This window comes from Nomascus leucogenys, chromosome 11 (genome assembly GCF_006542625.1).
Source record: "Nomascus leucogenys isolate Asia chromosome 11, Asia_NLE_v1, whole genome shotgun sequence".
In the NCBI taxonomy this organism is placed as follows: domain Eukaryota; kingdom Metazoa; phylum Chordata; class Mammalia; order Primates; family Hylobatidae; genus Nomascus; species Nomascus leucogenys.
This window is the reverse complement of record NC_044391.1, coordinates 25,132,885-25,154,038: the sequence shown is the minus strand read 5'-3', so window position 1 is coordinate 25,154,038 and position 21,154 is coordinate 25,132,885. Positions and strand designations below refer to the sequence as shown.

At 35.5% G+C, this 21,154-nt stretch overlaps 1 protein-coding gene across 11 annotated transcripts in view; it reads left to right on the top strand.

The window, feature by feature from the left end:
• Positions 1 to 21,154, top strand: part of SGCE (sarcoglycan epsilon) — a 70,676-nt gene that overhangs the window by 8,359 nt on the left and 41,163 nt on the right. For 6 of the 11 annotated variants that reach the window (XM_030822105.1, XM_030822101.1, XM_030822099.1 and 3 more), the window contains exons 2-3: positions 18,040 to 18,162; positions 19,518 to 19,675. In XM_030822105.1, the coding sequence (XP_030677965.1) occupies positions 18,040 to 18,162; positions 19,518 to 19,675 (281 nt within the window). Of the gene's footprint in view, positions 1 to 8,429; positions 8,538 to 18,039; positions 18,163 to 19,517; positions 19,676 to 21,154 lie in introns of all 11 variants that reach the window. The other 5 variants (XM_030822103.1, XM_030822104.1, XM_030822102.1 and 2 more) reach the window with 2 other exon arrangements.

Here is a 21,154-nt window from a genome sequence, read left to right as displayed (position 1 = left end):
AGTGCTACGAACCTGACTAGAACTTGTAAGTAGAGGATTTGGCCAGATAGGGGGTTTAAGGAAGGCTTTTCCAAGAAAGTACTCAGATCTTAAGGATGAGTAAATATTAGTAAGGAGGGGCGGTATATATGAGGTAAAAGGAAGACCTCTGTAGAGGCCCTGGGGCAGGTTGAATATGGTAAACAGAAAGCGCTAAAAGAAGTCCAGTGGAGTTGGAGCAGAAAAAGGGTGAGCACAATGTTAAATGAGGCTAGAGAGTAGGTCAGGGAACAACTTTTGCAGGACCTGGTAGACAACCTTAAAGGGTTTAATCTTTATACTAAGAGCAATGGGAAAATCTTTGCAGGGATTTAACCAGGACATGATCAGATCTGCATTTCAAAAAGAGCACTTTAGCTGTTTGTGAGGAAAAGGTTGGAGGGGTCAGAATAGCTTGCAGCAGACAAGTTAGCTCCTTTAGTAACTGAGGATAGAGATGATGACCTTGTGGGCTAGGGTGGGGATGGGGAGATGAAGATAGGAGGGATATTTTAGGGGGTAAAAACCAACAGGAGTGAGTGTTGCATTGAATTTGGTGCTAAGTTTCTTGGGAGGAGATTTCAAGGATGATTTCCAGATTTCTTTCATCTACATGAGGACAGATGGTGGTACCACACACGGGATGAAGAAGGCTGGAATAGGATCAGTTTTTAAGGGAAAGATTATGGGTCCTAGTTTGGACAAGCTTAGTTTGAGGTGATGATAAATAAATTATGATTGAGACACATAGCAGAAAATGATGTAGCCTTAAAATGTGCTATCATGTAAACATGTTCAAGATATATTCTAAGTGAAAAAATGTGATCATATTATGCAAAAAAGAGCATGGTATGTGTTTTTGTGTGTACACACATAGAATATGGAATGATGCCAAGATGATTAAGGGTAGATATGCTAGGCAGTGGCATTGGTGGGATGGCAACAGGGATATGAGAGAGAACGTTTATATTTTGTATCCTCCTGGTTATACTATTGGAAAGTATCATAATACAATGAGAATGTATGGATTTTTATAATTAAGGAAATTAATAACAAATTAAAGCAAACATACAATATAAGAATATTTCTTTTTTAGAGGTTACTTAGTTGGAAATATCATGTGAGCGTTGTTATATTTTTTATTGTGAACAGAAATTTTTCCTGCAGCTTTACGTCCCTAACCCAATAGCTCATACACTTGGCTTTTTAATCCTTTTCTACTAGATTGCACTATTACACTAGATTTTACATTGCCTGTATACTGTTTTGTATTCTGCTTTTCACTAATTTTATTATTTTCACAATAGTCCAACATTGTGCAAGTGAGGACATTAAATTGTAATGGTGCATATAACTGTTGCTTGTATACATTGTTTTTGTTAAAGTTCCCACTGGTGTTCCTGTTTCACCTGAGATATATAGTTCTGTTCCCATGAGTGGAAACCCAAACTTATCTTCTCAGGCTATTTGAGCAAAGGAGCAGAAAATACCAAGATAAGTTAGTAACCTTCCCTTCCCCATTAACTATTCTGTCAAACCAAAACTTGTTATATTTAACGTTTAACTTTCCACTCAATTGTGATATTGTGTTTAATGCAGTTGAGTCTTGCTCACACATAACTTTTTGCTTTTGTTGCATTGTTTCCTCTGAATAAATATCTAAAAACTTATGAGAGTCAGAATGTAAATATCGATGTAATTCATTTCTTATTACATCAGGCTTCCCTCAAAAGGGTTAAACTGCAGCCCTCAACTTGGCTGAGTGCAGAGAATGAGGACTGGCTGAGATGCCATCTTTTTTAGTCCTTGGGCAACCATGTAGTGGAGTTGGGTATGGCTGTTGCCTCTTCTGAGTAGCCTCTACAGTTGACTGTACTATATATTTCTATAGAATATCATTTTTCATATGTGTCATTATTGTGGAAAAAAGTGAGAGTGCAGTATTATTATATAATGCCACCTGTAGTGATGACAGTTTTTTTTCATTTGAAGATATATTTTTAAAAATGATTGTATTTAAAGAAATCCAAAATTTTATTCAAATTAGTTGAAGAGTAAATGTAATAATAGTTTGCATTTTGGGGGGACATCATTATATGCTAGGCATTCTTCTAAAGTTCTTAAATACATTATGTCATTTAATACTCAACAGTATGTCACTGATATGGGTACTATTCTATTCCAGATGAGGCACAGAAACATTGAGTAACTTGCCCAATGGACAAAAATTAGGATTTGAACCCAGACACTCTGTCTGTAAAGACTGATGTTAAACACTACCTTTCTGCACTACAGTTTTATTTCACCCTAAAGTCTCTTATATCTATTTTTTTTTAGCTTCTTCTGGCATTCTTCATTTAAAGCCTTGCTGTAACATTTCTTTTAGGATTATCTTTTCCCAACTCCTTTGAGAGGTTGGGGTAGACAGTCCTCCTCAGTAAAGCCATTTTTTTGCCCCGTAGGTTCCAAAACTTAAAGCTTTCTTCTTTCACCAAATTGTTTTTGTTCTTGTTTTGGTGCCCATAGTGCATGAGATTAATTTCCACTGCACAGAAATAGCATAGTAATGGTGATGGGAACTTTGGTTTTCTATATGAAAAAAATATATAAATAAAAATGTGTGTATCATTTTGTGTAAGTACATTCTTTGATTGCACAACAACAAAATCACCTAACAATGCATATCTCAAAAAGTATCCCCATTATTAAGCAATGCATGACTGTATTTGGGGGTAGTATTGATGTGTTCATGACATAGACTTTGCAGTCAGCCACGAAATGGGTTCAAAATTCAACTCTGCCACTTAGTAAACATAAGACCTGGGGTGAGTTAACATAGTTTCCTTAAACTTGGTAGTCTCATTGTAAAATATAGTGAATACTACCTACTTCACATAGTCATTGTAAGGATTACATTAGTTAATGTGTGTACAACCCTTGGTGTAGTAGCCAGCACTTAGTATTTAAGACATTGTAGCTAAAGAAGAGAAGTAATGGTCAACTTACATTTTTTAGAGGGAAAAATGTAAAAACAATGTTTTGATGTAGGAAACAATTTTAAGAGAAATAAGGAGAATTGCATAAAAGAAGGGAAGAGAAAAATGTAGAGGGTCAGGGAGCAGCGTAACAACTTGGATGGGGATGGTAAGAGAAGGGAAGGGAGGCCGGACACGTGAGCTATATAACCAACTTCTGAAAACAAAGTCTTCCATCCCCCTTACAGTGGAATATGAAAGAGACAAATGAAGTAGTGGACAGAGAAAGACTTGACAGTTTGGTTTTAAGGTGAGTATGATAATCAGATGAAATTTCATTTGGCATATCCGGTTGTTTACTTGGACAGTGATGTCTGAATAAGTTATTATTTATTATTTCCATTCCTTGATATTCTGATTAGCTCATCAGCAATCAGTCACTATTCACAGCTCTTCAATTACTTTTATTAAATAGCAATCCTCTCCTCCCCCAGTCAGCAAATTATTCAGGTTTGGGAAACAGTAATATCTCTTCAGAGAGTGCTTGCCCCAGGCCAGATGAAATGTAGTCATGCTGCTAGAAGACTCAAAAGGAATCATGGAATCTTAAGACAAACTTTAACTGTCGTATGGTTTCTAGGGAAGGTGAAGGCATGCCAGCCACCTTTGGATTAATTTAGGCTTTGATGATTTTGAAGGGGGAACATTGAAAAGATGATTAAATTATGTACAGTGATATCCTGGCTAATTGTGTGAATGCCTTCTTAGCTTGGGCTTTGTAAATGCAAGATGCATATGATTTTTTGTTTTTGTGTTTATGAACTAGAATTAAACTCACACCCAGATATAATTGTAACGTAGATTACCATGAACCTGGTGAGCACAGTGGCATTCTCTTCCTTTTTAGATTCCTGAGGATAGTCCAGTGTCTTTGGAGGAAGTCCAAGAACCAGTCTCTACAAGGTTGACATATCTTGACACATTAGATTTAATCTTGAAAATTTGTAGGTAGGATAAATATTTTAAATATTGAGTCATATTTTTCCGTCCTGGAGAAATTCATTCTCACATTAAAAAAATGCATTGTTCCTTTTCTAATGAAAATTAAACTTTAAAATACTAGCCTTTTTCAATGAGTATTCTGTACTTGTCAATGTACAGAATATAATACTTTTCTATACGAGAAGTTAGTCAAGTAGATCCATGATATTGGACATACAATTAAAAATAAGTAGTTATTTCCTATTATTAAAGTTTCTCCCTCAATATGTGGGACTTGGTTTAAGCACGTCATTCGTGGCATCGTGTCTTGCCTTTAGTGATATTGCCTGGGGAGTAGAGCCATAAAACATTGTCCTTTTATTGAGATTTATTGGACTTCAGTCTTCTGTGGTCAAAGTAGGACTTCATCTGGATCAATACAAACTTTTAAAAAATGAATGTGCTCAAAAGCAGTGCTGGCCTTGAAATAGAGCAACATCTGTGTGTTGTGTTTAAACTATTCTACCCTGCCACTCTGTTTAAACAATTGAGACACCATTTCAATTTGCTTTTTGAATCCTGTAACAGCCAACTAGACTGCCCTTATACAGGACCTGGAAAGTATGAGCAATGATGCATTGATTCACTAGCCAAGGACATGTAGTGGTGTTAAATCTTATGCTGGGTTAGTCGGATTTTAAAAGCAAGAGTGTAAGAAAAAATTCCATAGACCTAAAGTTATCCTAGTAAATCCTTTAAATCGCCCATAAGGTATAATATATGTAGTTTTGTGTATAAAACTCTGAACAGTAATTCTTATGCACAACATAGTCTGAGAACTCCTGAGCTAGAATAAAGGAAGGAACAAAAGAGAAGCTGTCTGGGCACTCAACCCATTCTTTCTTTATGGTAACTACCCAGTTCATGGAGAAATGGAGAGTTCTATAGAGTGTCTGCTTGCCTGCAGGATTTACTTCATTATGCTTTAAGATTAAGCCCCTATAATCTTCAGACACATTAATAGATGATTTGGTTTTGTAAGGATTGAGTTAGACAGTATATGTGAAAGCACCTTGCTCAGGAGCTGGTGATGGGAAGCAGTTAAATCTAAATGTTGCTTGTCATATCCACACATACATTGTTCTTTGGAACATTGTAGAGAAGAATTTGGCCACCTGTTTCTTGTCCTTCTAGTTGGGATATTCCACTATCCAGCAAGGTCTTGCATGTTTTTACAAATTGGTTGTATCTGTAAATCAGCTGGAGGTTGGAATGGGTAGGGTTTTTAGGTAATAGTTTATATTTCTTTGGGTTCTGTAATGGCTCCTCTGTCTTCTAGAGTTCACAGTTTTGTGTGTGAATTACCTGATGGAATTGTGTAACCCACCTACCTAGACTCTCCATGGTGGAGTCCTGAATATGTGTTTTAGAATTTTTTACTATGTATATTTTGGGGGTACATGTGAATATGTATTTTGGGGGAGCTGCCTACGTGATTCCTATGTAACCAGCATGTTGCTTTTGGAACATAGCCATCAGGAAAACCCTGGGGGTGGAGTGTTTTGCCACAAGAGACTATTAGCATTTCTGATCCTGTTTTAGCTTAAATTATTGGGAAATGCCTCCTGTATTATTCATCTAGATTTAAAAATACATAACTAGTTATTAAATAAACCGTTTATTAGAGAAATTCATAAGATTGGTCATTTAGTAGATAAAATTAATATTCTTAATTTGACATATTTTTTAAATTGAATACAAATTAAGTAGCTTATTTTGGGGGGTGCTGTGGATTTTGATTTGTACTCCTAGGTGTCACTGACATGATCACCTGAGGTTTTGTTTTTAATAACCTGGGTTTAACAACTTTTTAAAATTTTAATTATGGATATGTAATAGTTGTACATATATAAAGGGCACCTGTGACATTTTGATACAAGCATACAGTGTGTAATGATTAAATCAGTAACCTCGGTTTTAGCCGGCTGCAGTGGTCCCAGCAGTGGTTGTAGTCCTAGCTGCTTGGGAAGCTGAGGTAGGATGATTGCTTGAGCCCAGGAGTTCTAGTCCAGCCTGGGCAACATAGTGGACCCCATCTCTAAAAACACTACTACTACTACTAATAATAGTAATAATCTGGGTTTTGAATTGTATTCTTTTCTCATTTTGAAGGGTTGGATTTTTCATAGTTTAAGTTCAGATTTTTACTGAAAATTCAGTTTGAAAAGGAAATATGCCTTTTATTTCTGATTTATTAAGGTGGGGAGCTCTTTTAAAGTTAAGTTTGCCGTACCCCACTAACTGTTGCTGTCTTCACTTTCCTTTCCTTTTCTCATGCCCAAAGTGTTTTCCTTACTTCCACATGCTTGGTCCTACCCATTCTACCTTTTCTTGGATTGTATCTTACCAGTTATGGTCCTGTTCTTTATCCTTAATCTCTTCCCCTCCTTACATCTTTTCCTCTATTTAGATACAAAACATGTCATCCCTACTAAAATAACCAACCTTCTGTCCACCTTGCTACTCTTCAGTCTATCATTTGATCTTTTTGCTTCCCTATTCTGACCAGTGTTCTTGAAAGATTAACTGTAATTTCTGCATCTACACCTTGACCTTTTGCAGCTTGGCTTCTACTCTCACCACTTTATCGGAACCCCACTTTCAAGGAGTCACCAGTAACTTCTCACTTTTCAAATCTAGCAGTCTTTTCTAAGCTCTCATCCTCTTTGACCTTTTTGCAGTAAGTGAGGATGTTGATCACACTCTGCTTCTTGACATCTCTCTTCCCTTGGCTTATGTGACTCTTCAGACTTCATTTTTCAACCTCTGCGACTGCTTCTCTCTTCTTTCTTTGCTGAATCATCCTCTGCTTTTGATATGTTAATGTATTTATTAACGTTGTTTTGCTTTTGCTGTCCCTCTTACCTTTTGAGCATTCTTTCTTACTGCATTTCAGGTCCAGAAGTTAGGACAGGCTGGGTGCGGTGGCCCACACCTGTAATCCCAGCATTTTGGGAGGCCGAGGTGGGTGGATCACCTGAGGCCTGGAGTTTGAGACCAGCCTGCCCAACATGGTGAAACCCCGTCTCTATCAAAAATACAAAAATTAGCCAGGCATGATGGTGCACGCCTGTAGTCCCAGCTACTCCAGAGGTTGAGGCCGGAGAATCTCTTGAACCCAGGAGGCAGAGGTTGCAGTGAGCCGAGATTGCACCACTGCATGCCAGCCTGGGCAACAGAGCGAGACTCCATCTCAAAAAAAACAAAAACAAAAACAAAAAACACAAAAAAACAAACACACAGAAGCTAGGACAAATCCCATGGGCAATTCTTGGGCTGAGCTGAATCCACAAGGGACTTACCTAAAGTAGCCCAAGGGAGAATAGGATAGAGAGCCAATATTGTAATCAGAAAAAATGGTGCCCACATCTATCATGTCTAAAATGTAAGGGTGAAAAATCAGAAAGTAGACAGCAGATTGGCAGTTTGGATGATGAAAAACAGGATCGATGAATGGGTCAAGAACAGGAACATATATTTGCTCCAGATCACTTTCTATGTAAGAGCCTGATGTATGTGTAACCAGGGACATGGTATCTTTAAGGAATCACACTAGGGCTTTGGCTTCAATAATCATTTCTCTGGAGAAGAACTTTAAATCTGTATGTGAAGCCGCATTACATTATCTTCTTCTTTTCAGATAGTTTCACCTAGATGTCCAACTAGTACCCTAAGTTTAACATATCATGAATCAAATTAATCATCTTTCTCTTGAAACTGACTTTTCTGAGGTTCCTAACGTATTGCTATTCTGTGTCATTCTAGATAAAATATTCAAAGGCGTCTTTGATTCTCCTTTTATCCCTACACCTAGCAATTTGAAAAAGTATTGTCAGTATTATCTCCATGTTGTCTTGTAATTGGCACCACTTTTTGTTTCCTTGTGCTTCACCCTGACTGCTATCTGATACTCTTGCAGTAGCCCCTATTTAGTATTCCTTAACCCCTATCCTAGTCATTGCTGCCAGTGTAAGGAAAATTCAACTGTGAATTTAAAAGCTATTTAAACTTAACACAACATTCCTAGCCAGAGATAATTGCTTCCCCATTAGCGTTCTTATAGCACGTATGCTTTCTACCACTTGTGTGTATAATTAGTATGATTTATTATATATGTGTGTGTGTATATATATGTGTATGTATGTATATGTATATGTACATGAGTTGCCAATCCCCATAGATTGTAAGCTCCTTCAGGGGCAGGAACTATGCCTTGGTTGTCTTGTATCCCCACATACTCCTTGTATCGACATACAACAAAAATTTGCTGACTAGAATTAAACAGTTAGCTGGGCTGGAAGGAATCTGATCCCAGTTAATTGTAGGTGATCTGTGACAGTCATTTTAACATGACATTAATTTTATTTTTTTGTACATTTGTTTTATTCTGAAAAGCTTTTTTATTAAGCTGTGCTGATGGCATAAATGGAACAGTTAACTGGAAGACCAGACAGGCCAACAATTTTATTATCAGCAGAAAAATGGCTGCTGGGATGAAAGATGGTGAGTTTAGGTTGTAAATCTAAATCCCTTTGGGGGAGCCAATTAAATGTCTGCTTCCAATAGTCTCTTTGCTTTTTTAGTCATGTGTGGCTTTTTTTTGTTGTTGTTAGTAAGTCTGAAAAAATAAAATTTTGTTTTCCTAATCTTCTAAAACTTCTGATCCTCTGTATTCTTAATCCATTATTTTTCAAGTCCTTTTCCTTGGCTGTAGCTTTGCCCTTTTTAAAGAAAAACTAAAAACCATTCCTATGTTTTTAAGCTAACTTTTATCCAGTCACTAGCTTGCCACTTATAAAAATTGTCCTACTGTGGTTACTATAACAAGTTATTTATAATATTGAAAAACGTGCATTTAACATGTATCATTTTAAATAGCATGTATGTAACCTTGGAAAAATAATCATATTTCGGTTAATTTTGGATGATTCCTGTTGCAAAACCAAATTGATATGTTTTGCTATTACTTAGTGGCACTTGTTTTCTATTGGGAAAATGGCTTGACCTGTAAATGATTGATTGATCCTTCTAAATTTTTCTTCAGTATCTATAAATGTGACCATCAGCAATATTCCAGGACCTTTGAAATAATGCATTTCATTAGGGAGAAAAGGCATTACTTAACAGTCAAAATATTAGTTGTTTTCAAAATACCAGTTACCATTATGAACTTGCACTTAATATATCTTTTTTTTTGGCTTTATGATCCTTCACACAGAATATTAACTATATGTGTTCATGAACATCAGCAGAATAGTAGTTTCTCTAACTTTGGAGCAACCAAAATGTCTATAAAAATAATAGTAATGTTACAATGTTTTCAAAAGAACAGTAATTTTATGTGATAAGATGATAATGCCAGATGAAACCTGCTGGGTACTTGTAGGATTGATTCCTGGCTCACTTCATTTTCTTCATACATCAATGAAGTTGGGCGTCACTAACATTTTTATAGCTGGAGCCAAATTATTCTTCAGCTGGACACTTCTACCCCCAGATCTCTTTCACAATGGGACAGTTTCCCAACATCTTCTTTCCCAAGTGACTTTGAAACAAACCTACAAATACTTGTGTATTTTAAAGGAATTTTCATTGCTAAGATCTGTAAGAAAACATACATAGAGTTTCATACAAGTAACTTCTCATGAAAAGATCACAAAAATTTGTTTTAAAAATCACTAGACGCACTTTTTCCAGGACACAGGCCCATGATCTCATAGTTCTTTTCCCCACATTCTCTTTAGATATTGCCATCAGATTCTCCCAAGTTCCCTCAAGGGAATCACCCCTGATTACACCCTTATCTGGCTGGTTTCTTGAGCAAGCTGAGGGCCATCGGCTTCTTTGACACAGTCACTCTTCCTTTTTTCTAATCTATTTTCTGGTTATGGGTCCTCAGTGTCCTTCACTGTTGCAATCTGCACTGCACTTCTGCTCTGTCATCTCCAAAGGACTTGGGACATGTGCTGGTTCCTTGTCCCTCACCTACGATCTCTGAAGACTCTTCCTCTAGACTTCACATCATTTTTCACTAGACTGCAGTCATCCCTTTTCTTCAGTCTTTTCTCTTTAGCATTGATCCTTGGAAGCTCTATCCTCTCTGAGCATGCCTCTCTCTCCTCTTGTTGTTTGATTTGCCAAAAAAAAATACTCTCTCAACAGCTGCTACACTCAGCAGAGTCATCTATTATGGTGCTGTTCTCAGGGAAATGCATTTCAAGACCTTGACATATAGTGTCATCTAGAATCTCTAAGAGACGCCAGTCTCTTCCTGTTTCAAACTTCACAGTGTCATTGAACCTCACACTGATTTTCTCCTTGGGACACAAGAGAATAGAAATGATCACTCCATCTTGAATCTACGGAGGTAACGAGTTTAGATTATCACATTTTCTTATTTCTTCAGTTTAGCTTGATCTCATCCTTTAGATTATTTTTCTTTCTTCTCATCCTATTTATATCCTACCATTATAGTTCTGAATTATCAAGATACCTTATACAGGGAGTAAGTTTTGTCAACTGTATGAGGAGAATTGTTTCATCACTTTTAAAATTATAATAACAAATACTAGTAGCTTGTATGGCAAGGCCATTTTAAATGCTGTCTCAGATATAGAATGTTCTTTGAGATGTTCTTGACCATGAATCCCAGTCATCTCTTTTTGAAAATTTCAAGAGAGCACAAAAGATGATAGGATCATTTATATATAAAATAAATTTAACAAATGTATGTTTTGTGTAGCTTTTTTTTTTTTTTTTTTTTGAGATGGAGTTTCGCTCTTGTTGCCTAGGCTGGAGTGCAATGGTATGATCTCAGCTCACTGCAACTTCCTCCTCCCGGGTTCAAGCGATTCTCCTGCCTCCTGAGTAGCTGGGATTACAGGCACCTACCACCATGTCCTGCTAATTTTTTATATTTTTAGTAGAGATGGGGCTTCACCATGTTGGCCAGGCTGGTCTTGAACTCCTGACCTCAGGTGATCTGCCCGCCTTGGCCTCCCAATGTGCTGGGATTATAGGCGTGAGCTGCCAGGCCCAGCAAAGAATATTCCAATTCTTAGCTAAAGCAGTAGGATGGTACTTTTTCTGTAAATAGGATTCCAAGGAATTTGAATGCCTTAGAACAACACTTTTGACATTCTACCCCAGCACCCAGTAAGTGGTTACAAAAGTAATAAGGAATACTCCAGGTATGGACTATGAAATCTCTTCTTTTTTTCCTTGGAATGGGAGTAGGAAGACCTACTTGAGCAAGCTGAGGGCCATCAGCTTCTTTGACACACCCACTCTTCCTTTTTTCTATTTTCTAGTTATGGGTCTATAGGCTTGAAGCAGTCACTTAGTCCCTCTATGTTCAATTTTGTTATCTATAAAATGGACTGAACTCTCCAGGAGAGCAAATGCATGCAAACTCTGATTGTTAGTAACTGTCAGGAATCCTGGGTTAAGTAGGAGGCAGAGGCCATATGCAGGTAGGAAATAATGTTATGATCTGTCTCTTAATAAAGAAAATATTTGGCATGCCCAGACAGGATGACATATAAAGCTCTTTTCAATGTAGCATGCTATGACACTAAGCTTATTGATCACCAATTAGCAATGGTTTGCAACCTTTTACCAACTGACATTTAAAAAACTCACACACATGAAATCACACAATAATCAAGATGTTTAGTTTCACTTTGGAAAAATTAAAAGTAAGTGGTTTTAGTTGGGAAAAATATCATGAAGAAACTCTTCTGCTTTTTTGTAGAAGATTCAATTAATGGTTTCCTCTCCTACTTCATGTAAAGAAAAGTGGCCATATCTCTTAGAGAAATGAAGCTTACAAAGACACTGTAATGCCTTCTCAGTGATGGATTCCACAGCCAAGGCATGAACTATCTGTGACTGAAAAAAAACAATAGCTGGCCAATGCCAGATGAATGGCCTGCAGTACTTTGATGTTGAGTGAATTAAAGGTGAAGGGCAGACTGCTGAGAAAAGCTTTTGATTCAAAGCCAAGATTCATAAAGTTGTATTGATAAAACACAAGGTAAATCTTAGTGAGAAAAACAAAAACAGGTTGTCTAACTGGCTGGATATTGATATCTCTTAAAATATTTCTCTACAGCAATTACATGGTTTAATAATTAAATTTCAATTTGACTGTAGTAACAACATGTTAAAAAATAAATTAGAAAGGAATCCATAAATGTATCAGGCTATGCAAACCTTGAAATGAGTTCTTTTGATGCAGAGACAGCAAGTGAGATTTGCCTATTGTAATCAATTCCTGTGTATACAGGGACTCTGAATCTCATAAAGAGTTTTTAGATGTTAAAACTATAAAATATGAGACAAGAAGTATTATTTTTCTGTCAGTACTTAACATTTTTAATTATCAGGGATGATGAAACCTAGTTGCTTAGGCAACGATTTATTTTAAAAGATACAGCAGATAGGTGGCTGTTTAGTACTCTCTTTATATCCTCGACATACCTTAAAACCTTCTTAATCATTCTTATCCAAAACATTTTTTTAGATAATACTTACTGTTAAGGCAATACTTAAACTAAGTTCAAATTACTTGAACAACTAGTTTCCTAGCTGTGAAATATATACTATCATATTTAAATAATTTGAACTTAGTTAAAACACCTTTGCGACGCTTCCCAATGAATAGCTTCCATCTTCAAACTCTTCATGTGAGAAACAAATTGATAAAATTGAAATGCTTTTAGAAATAGACTTTAATTGCTTATTAATATGTTACTTATTAATTATATTGTGTTATAGTATCTTAGGCTGATTTAGCTATAACTAAGGGCAATATATCATTTAATCCATAGATCTCTTTGTTTAAATTGTGCAGTGTGTTTTTCCCACATATCGAATATGTAAGTAATTATTTTATACAATGCATTCAATCCATTTTTTATTTGACAGTTCATGGTTATGTAATATATGGGTTGAATTAAGACTTTCAATTGTACACCTATTTATTTGTGAATGTATTTTATAACAGAGTTTCTGCTGCCATCGCCTTAAGTAATGGCTCTCTCTCAAGTATAGTAAGATCATCTATTCAGAAGTGTACTGCGTCAACTAAGAACCAGGAAATACGCCACAAAAGAGTCTTTCGGCAGCCAAAATAGATGATGCGAATGCAGGCTCCTGTCTTTTACATCTAGCAGAGCCCTATGTGCGTTAAACAGCACGCATTTGATTTTACTTTAATGCGCAACCCTGCCTCATTTGGTAGTCTGGTTTCTAAACCTGCAGCCGATTAATAACAGCAAATTAGAGGGAATAGAGAAGCTGCTATGGGAAACATACTGCTAGCAATGAGAAATGACAGCTGACAACTTGTCTACAGAAGAGAAAACAAAATCTGTAAAATACACAACCTTAAAAAGCATTAGCAGACTGGGACCCACAGTGTGATCCGTAAATGACAAGGCAACCAAACAGTCCATACGGGTATCACCGTATAATAGAGCAGAGTGCAACAATTGATGTCCAAAATGATGATCTTATACCATCATGAAAAAGAATCAACTGCAGAGTACTTCAGAAACATCAGCTCCATGGAACAATTCATTTCATGTGGTTCTGGTAAACTGAGATTTTATTAGATCCTTGTAAACCTTAAAAATTAGAAAATGATGATATAAATGGACATTTTAAAGTGATTAGTTTATTAATAAAGCATCTATAAGAGAGACCTAAACATACTGGGTACCTAATAAAAGTCACCTGGACATAAATATTGACAATACTTTATGACTTTCTTCTCAAAGATTTCAGAAGAGAGATGGCTTTAACATTTAAAACTAGCTCAAACTTGCAGGGTCTTATACTCAGTTGTTATTTTATCTTTATAGCCATGTAATTGTTCTTGGTGATGCAGAAAAAGGGCTGGCAAGTGTTCTCTGGACATTTTTGTAGCGAAGGTGCTGTGTGTGTGCCTGTGCTTATGCATATGCCATTAAGAATAATCATTGTGAGAATTGTGAAGTTATATGCTGTGGATTCATTGGCAACGTACCACCATAATACTTTCAAAATTTAATGTTTACTAAATACATTCAAACTTGCTTTGAAGGTAATTGTAATAAGCACACATGCACACCCTTACGTCTTCATTATGGAGAGAGAAAGTTTCTACTGGACTATTAGTAAAGGAAAACAAGACATTGTTTAGCTAGCATGAGGTCCCAATTTTTTTGCTACTGCTTTCATGGTCTGTTATTTGATTCTGGGCTCTGTGCTGTCACATAATATAGAGTTGTTGAAATGGCTGCAGATTCTATACCCTGTGAATGAAACATACAGATAACAGTTTTGTGAACAAGGTTTTGGTAACATGGTGATGAGATACATTGGAGCTATGTTTAGGGAGAGTGAGATAATGATCCCAGCTACTGGCTTACATACCCCTTTGGCTTTCTCTACTCAGATATGTAATTATTACTTAAAAAATTCTGTTCCTTATGACTACCTGTCTTCAGAAGTTTTTAATCTTTGTAAATCTAGCTATGCTTGCTATTTGGAGATGATGTTTTTGACCTCTTGTGGGTTGGACTTTTGGTTTTCATTTTTTTTCCCATTAATAGTGATAGAATTGCATGGATTTAACCACCCATAGGTTTCCAGTTTCATTTATATCTAGTGGCTTATGTTTGCAGAGGTAATGGATTTGCAGCCGTAGAAGATTGCAAAACCATGCGATACACAGAGAGGCCAGACCCTGTTACCTTGGCTTGATTAGCATGGCACTGTACACATGTATATTTCAGATATTATTAGATCTTAGTCTTGTGGATTCTTAGAGTGTTTAAATTTGATTTTCAAGACTTGCTCTTAAGGAAAACAACATGCTTTAAGCTTACGGTTTGTGAGTGCTGCCTAGGCATATGTGAGTGCAACATGTGTTAACTGTTAGTAATAGCCTCTGTGGGTGTTGGAGTGGACCCCAATCAGCTTTATATAGCTCATGTTTAGAACAAGAACCTATAGCTTCGAATTCTCTGTGGCATTTGTTGTTTTTGAAAGGAAGCATAGGTGTAAATACTGCCCAAATTGCCTCTGTTGAAGAGCTATTTGTTTTGCAAGTAACAAATGCGAAAGGGAAAGGCAAAGGGCACTGCTCTAAAATGTTGTGTGGGTGCCTGTAATTTAAACTGATGCTACAGAAAGGAAGTATTATTTTTACAAACAAAACATAGTGGCTTAGTCATTTTCCATTTCTAGATGATGAATGTGTCATACATCTGTATCATGTTTTTCTCAAAGTGAATGGCATACTATACTTAAAGTGAAGCAGCCTTTACTGTGGAGTTGCCAAGGTAACTGACCAGCAAGTATGCAGTTCAGCAGATTGCTGAAAGGCAATTGAGTACACATGAATAAAGAAATGTGCTTGTCATCTTCAAACCCAGGAGGGCCATGGTAGATTGTGTCTTGGTTCTGTAGAATGCAGAAATGTTTTTTATAAAAGCAGAAACTGAGATGTTCTATGCAAGTTCTTGAAGTGAGATGATATGGAGTGGTAGGTACCCTTTCTTTAATGGTTCCACTTCAGGACCTGTGGAGGGCAATGTAGAAAATGGAATCATTTCAGTATTATTTAATATGAACAACCTTTCATTTTGCTTTGTTAGCTAGCTTTTACCACCTTATAGCAGCAAATACTAAGGGAGACTATTAGTTTATAATGTCAATGAAGGATGATAATCTACAGAATGCTACCCCTCTAAGTATTATATATATTTAGTTCACTAATAGGAAACTTGTGTTTACCTCTGCTGTACTTTGTATTAGAATGTACTCATCCATTCCATAGGCATTGATACAATTATTCAAATATACCAGACTCTCTTCTAGCTGCCGAGAAAATAGCAAAGTAAATAAAACTTAGTGCTGTACTTCAAGGTATTTTTAATTTCTCGAAAGAATAAATTAGATAATTAGATAAACTACAAAGGGATTCCTTTAGATTATTTGAAATGTTCTCTGCTTTGGATGTAGGGTTGTGATCCTGAATTTAAATACTTTGATATGCAGAGTGAAATGACTTCTTAGCAGGAGTTCAAAACTCCCTATTTTGACTCTTCTTTTCTTCCCAGTTTTGCCTCTCCCTACCTTAAATTTACCCCAGGATCCAGCATTACTGACTTAATTCCCTTCCCTGAAAGGCCCCCACAGTATCCAGTATTGTATCTTGCACATATGTTCACTGCTGAAATGCTGAAATTCCACATCTCTGAGTTTCAGAATCCTACTACTGTAGTACTTTAAGAGCCATATTGAATTCCACTTCTTCCATAAATCTTTTCCGAATCTGTCCAACCTTAATTGCTCCTCCCGTATTTCCAGGTGTTGCCAAAGCAGTTTTACCTCTGGGATAATACCTAGTTAGGTGGATGTTGGTCTCCCAAACCAGATGGTGAACTCCTGGAAGGCAGTGGCAGGGTCTCTTGGGTCTCTTTCATCTTCATATTCCCCATAGCACTTCACATTCGGGGTACATTGTGGTATCAAACTGGTAAAAAAAAAAAAGTATAAAATTCTCATCTTTACTATTTTTCTGTGATTCATTCATTCTTGTTTTGGGGAATGGGATTATTCCTGCTGGTAAGTACATTGTTCTTGAGTAGAAGTTGGGTACTGTAAATGCCACAGGGGAAGATCACTTATGAATACTAGTACAAAACAAATCAGGAAAGAATAGATCTCTCTACATACCTAGTTTAAACATAACTTGTAGCTTCCTTCCCTCTGTTATACTGCCTTTGAAGTTATGTTTTTAGCAGTAAATCTGTAGATACGTGAAGCTACAAGTCAAATATTTTAGCTCGGTTCCCCCTTTTCTGGCAGCCATCCACCGAACTGCAGGAACAAGTTTTCACAGACAAAGAAACATTTTGTGGGATTTTTTATTTTTGTGCTGAAAAATGTAGTTCAGTGATCTTGCTATCCAAGACTTTTAGTAAGTTGTGAGCTTGGAGTGAGCAGCCTTGTGGTTCATAAGGTTAATTACCATATTTACAAATCCATTAATGACTTAAAAGAAAGAACTGGCCTGATAGGGTTTATCTATCTAAAAATTGCAGCCACTAGCCAATCAGGAAAATAGAATCCCAAAAGAGATTGTAGAAGTGACAAGAGTAATGGCAATAATGTGTTAGTGGAGAAGATGCTATCAGAGCAAAAACAAGTGGAAACTAATCAAAACAATTGGCCATTTTAATGTACTCATATCATATGTCTTAAGTAACTGGTAAATCATGAAATTTGCTTATTTCACTTAAACAAATTATTTTGCCTGAATTTTATTATGTAATTGTTATTGCTTATTTAGGATGCAGCATAATATAATAGATTATATTGTTTGAATTATTAAATATCAAGATCAGGGAAAATTGAATAAATCATTTCTATGAGAGATGCAAGGAATGAATACCCAGAAAAAGTATCCAATGCATTTTTATAAGTATACGTAAAAACTACATTACATGTATTGATAGTGTTATATAGTCTGACATGCTTTGTCTGGAAAACAATTAGTATAGTATGGATTCTTACCACTTAAAAATTACTCTATGTACTTTGCTTTAAAAAAAAAAGGAAAGAAGAAAAAAATCTGTAGCAATTATGTAGCTGGTCAGTTCTCATGATGTATTTTGTTGGTAATAACTTGAAATAAAAAGAAATTACCAAAAAGATATTATGGATAGCTTCATTATTTAATAACAGTCTAAAATATTAAATGTGCATAATTTTGTCTATGTAGTGTTTGAAAAGGCTGTAAACACAAATCAAAAGAATTTTTTCTCATTTTGTCCTGAAATCACTTCCATTTAAAACAAATTGTTATTAACGGTTTCCTTGCATGTTGCTTCAGTTTTTCCAGAAATGTCTACATAGTGAGACCCCTCTTTATAAACAGTGTAAGCTGAATTATCAAGGGTGTATCTCATTATTTGTCTTTCTGTCACTTATCTTTCCTCTTCGTTTTCAGTGTACAGTATTTTCTCCAAGGTACACTCTGATCGGAATGTATACCCATCAGCAGGTGTCCTCTTTGTTCATGTTTTGGAAAGAGAATATTTTAAGGGGGAATTTCCACCTTACCCAAAACCTGGTATGTTCTTTGTGAGGAAAAAAAAGCAGTTAACATACTAAATTTTTTGTTTAATTTGCACAATCTAGACATATATGATAAAATATCATTAACATTATTTCAAATGGTCTAAATATGTGATAAATTGTTATAGGACATTTCTCATTTTCAGATTAGGAATTTAATTACAGACAAAAATAATTTATTTTTGAATGTTAAAGAAAGCATATTTCTGGATTCTCAGTCTTGAGTTTTATGTCTCTGACAAGTGACCTACCTATATTCACATGAAAATAATTATAGCTGTAAACTTATGATTTTCTATATTAAGACCTAGATTCTCACATAGTACATTAATTTTTGGAAAACTATACATATGTTGTAGAGGAGAATGAAAAATGGCATTAGGTAAGAGCTTTTAAAAAGCTTTTACAATAGGAGATTTTATATAACTCCATAATAATATTATGGAGATTAATTTTTCCTTTTAAGTGATACCAATTATGAAGTCTTATTTAATTCACTATTGGTTTAAATATGTTATTTTGAATGATCATAAATGCCATCAAGTTAATGAAGATATACAAAGAATAGCAAGAGAAAAGATATCATTATAACTCTTCCTTAAGCAGCAAATAAAAATGAATTTTCTGAAAATTATATTGTATAAGAATGTTTTTAGCATTAGAATTAATATAACTATTCTTTTTGAAGATTATATGATGAATACTGTACCTGAAAACTCTCCCACAATGTAGTTAGCCATGTTCCTAATAGTATTCAAGAAGATTAAATACGGCTTGTAAAGCATTTAACACAGGGCCAGGATGTGCTAATAAATGATGCTGTTATTATTGCTTGTGATTAATAAATGCTGTCATTAGTACAGTTGTTATGGATTTGTAACATCTTTTTCATCCTATCCTCCAGTGTTTTAAAATTACATTATTTTTGTTTTGATGAGACTTATAATTTTGGAGTATCTTTAATACTCATATGATAGTGTCCAGAGTTTCATGAATGGAATATTTTGCAAAAGAATGAGTACATCAGCATGATTAGGGAATTATCCTGAAAGATAGTTGTCTCACTGGCAGAACTATCTCACTGTTAGGTGACGAAAAATATATTTCCAAGAAAATTGTATGAATCTGCTTTCTTTGTTGCATCAGATTTTGAGACAAATTAAACAACCAAAAGGATTTTTTTTTAACGTGGTGCCCTAATTTAAATTCCCAGATGGGTTTTGTATGTGTGTATTTAGTTGGCTACAAATGTAAGAAAAAAATTTTAGACAGAATGTTTTGATTGAAACTACCAAAGCAACATGTGTGAAAATAACTGTCTTATGTCTTAATTCTCTGTTTCTTATCTAGGCGAGATTAGTAATGATCCCATAACATTTAATACAAATTTAATGGGTTACCCAGACCGACCTGGATGGCTTCGATATATCCAAAGGACACCATATAGTGATGGAGTCCTATATGGGTCCCCAACAGCTGAAAATGTGGGGAAGCCAACAATCATTGAGGTAATTTACACCTAGAAAGAGCAAAACTATATATATGTGTGTGTGTGTGTGTGTGTGTGTGTGTGTGTGTGTGTGTGTATTGTAATTTGAGTTTTAAGTGTTGAAACTAAAGTTACCTGATGGTGGTTTTTAATATTTTGTGCATGGAAACACAGTAGATAACATTTGGAAATGTGCCATTCTTTTCTGTTTATAAAGTTTTTGTCTCAGCTTTTATATTAAAAATGACAGTCTAAATTTGTGAAAAAAAATATGACTTTAAAAGAAATAGATTATTATAATATGAATTCTATTTGAAAAAATAATTGTAGACTTGATAGACTTATTTGCTCTGTATTTTGAATTCAAGTTTTATGTTCATTGAAATATAGCCATCAACAGACATCTTATATACCCCTACTATGTGCCAAGCATTGTGATAGGTGCTTAGGGATAGAATGATAAATAACAGGTGAATCTTGCCATGTCTTCTTACAATTCAGGGGTTGGAGGACTGGGATGCAAACAAATACTTAGCCAACACTGTAATAACTGCTATAGTAAGAAGGTGCTGTTTGATGCAGAGTTGTAAGAAGGTAAAGAATTTACTTCACAAAGTAGAAGGAAGGCCATCTTGGGCAGAGGAAACAACACATCAAAATCTTGGAGGTATAAGAAAAGTCACATGGTCTCAGAGAACTATAAGTGTGGCTGGAATAGGATGTACCCCAGTGGGCAAATGATGGACATGGGAGGCGTTGATGCTGGTAGGGGCAGATCTTTGAGGGCTCTGTAAGCCATCCTGGTGTGTTTAGCCTTTATTCTAGAAGTGATGGTGATGTTACCATTCATCAGGTCCTCACCAGCACCTAGCATTGTAGCTGGGAGATACTAGAAATTAACAAAAACGAAACAGTTGTTACATTGAATCTTTAGTGGGAATTAATACAATACCTTAAAAAAAATGAATGGATGTATAAACTAAAAGAATACGTCCTTTCAGAGGATAACATGCTATGAATTTTTCTCCAAAGTGTTAGTCAGCCGTGTACTCTGGATGTGAGCTTCCATATTGGCCAATTCAGTTGGAATTGAAGTTTGTATTAACTGTTCAGTGATTTCTATCTATAAATTGTATTCCTTAAGGCAGTGTCGCTATAAGATAGACAGTTACTTAGAAGAAGCAAGTTAGTTTGAGCTATTGTCAAATTAATTTTTTTAAATATTCAGTAAAAGTTATAAAAGATATATAAATGTAATTTACCACATTATTAGATTAAAGAAGGAAAAACGCATAATTGTCATGATAGATATGGAAAAAGTGTTTATTAAAATTTACTACCTATTCTTGATAAGAAAAAATAGCTCTTGGCAAACTAGGAATAGAAGTGAATTTCCTTAATTTGCCAGTTTTTACCAAAAGTAATAGCAAACATCATTCTTCACAGTAAAATGTTAGAGAAATTTCATTTAAATTCAGGAACAAAACAAGAATTACTC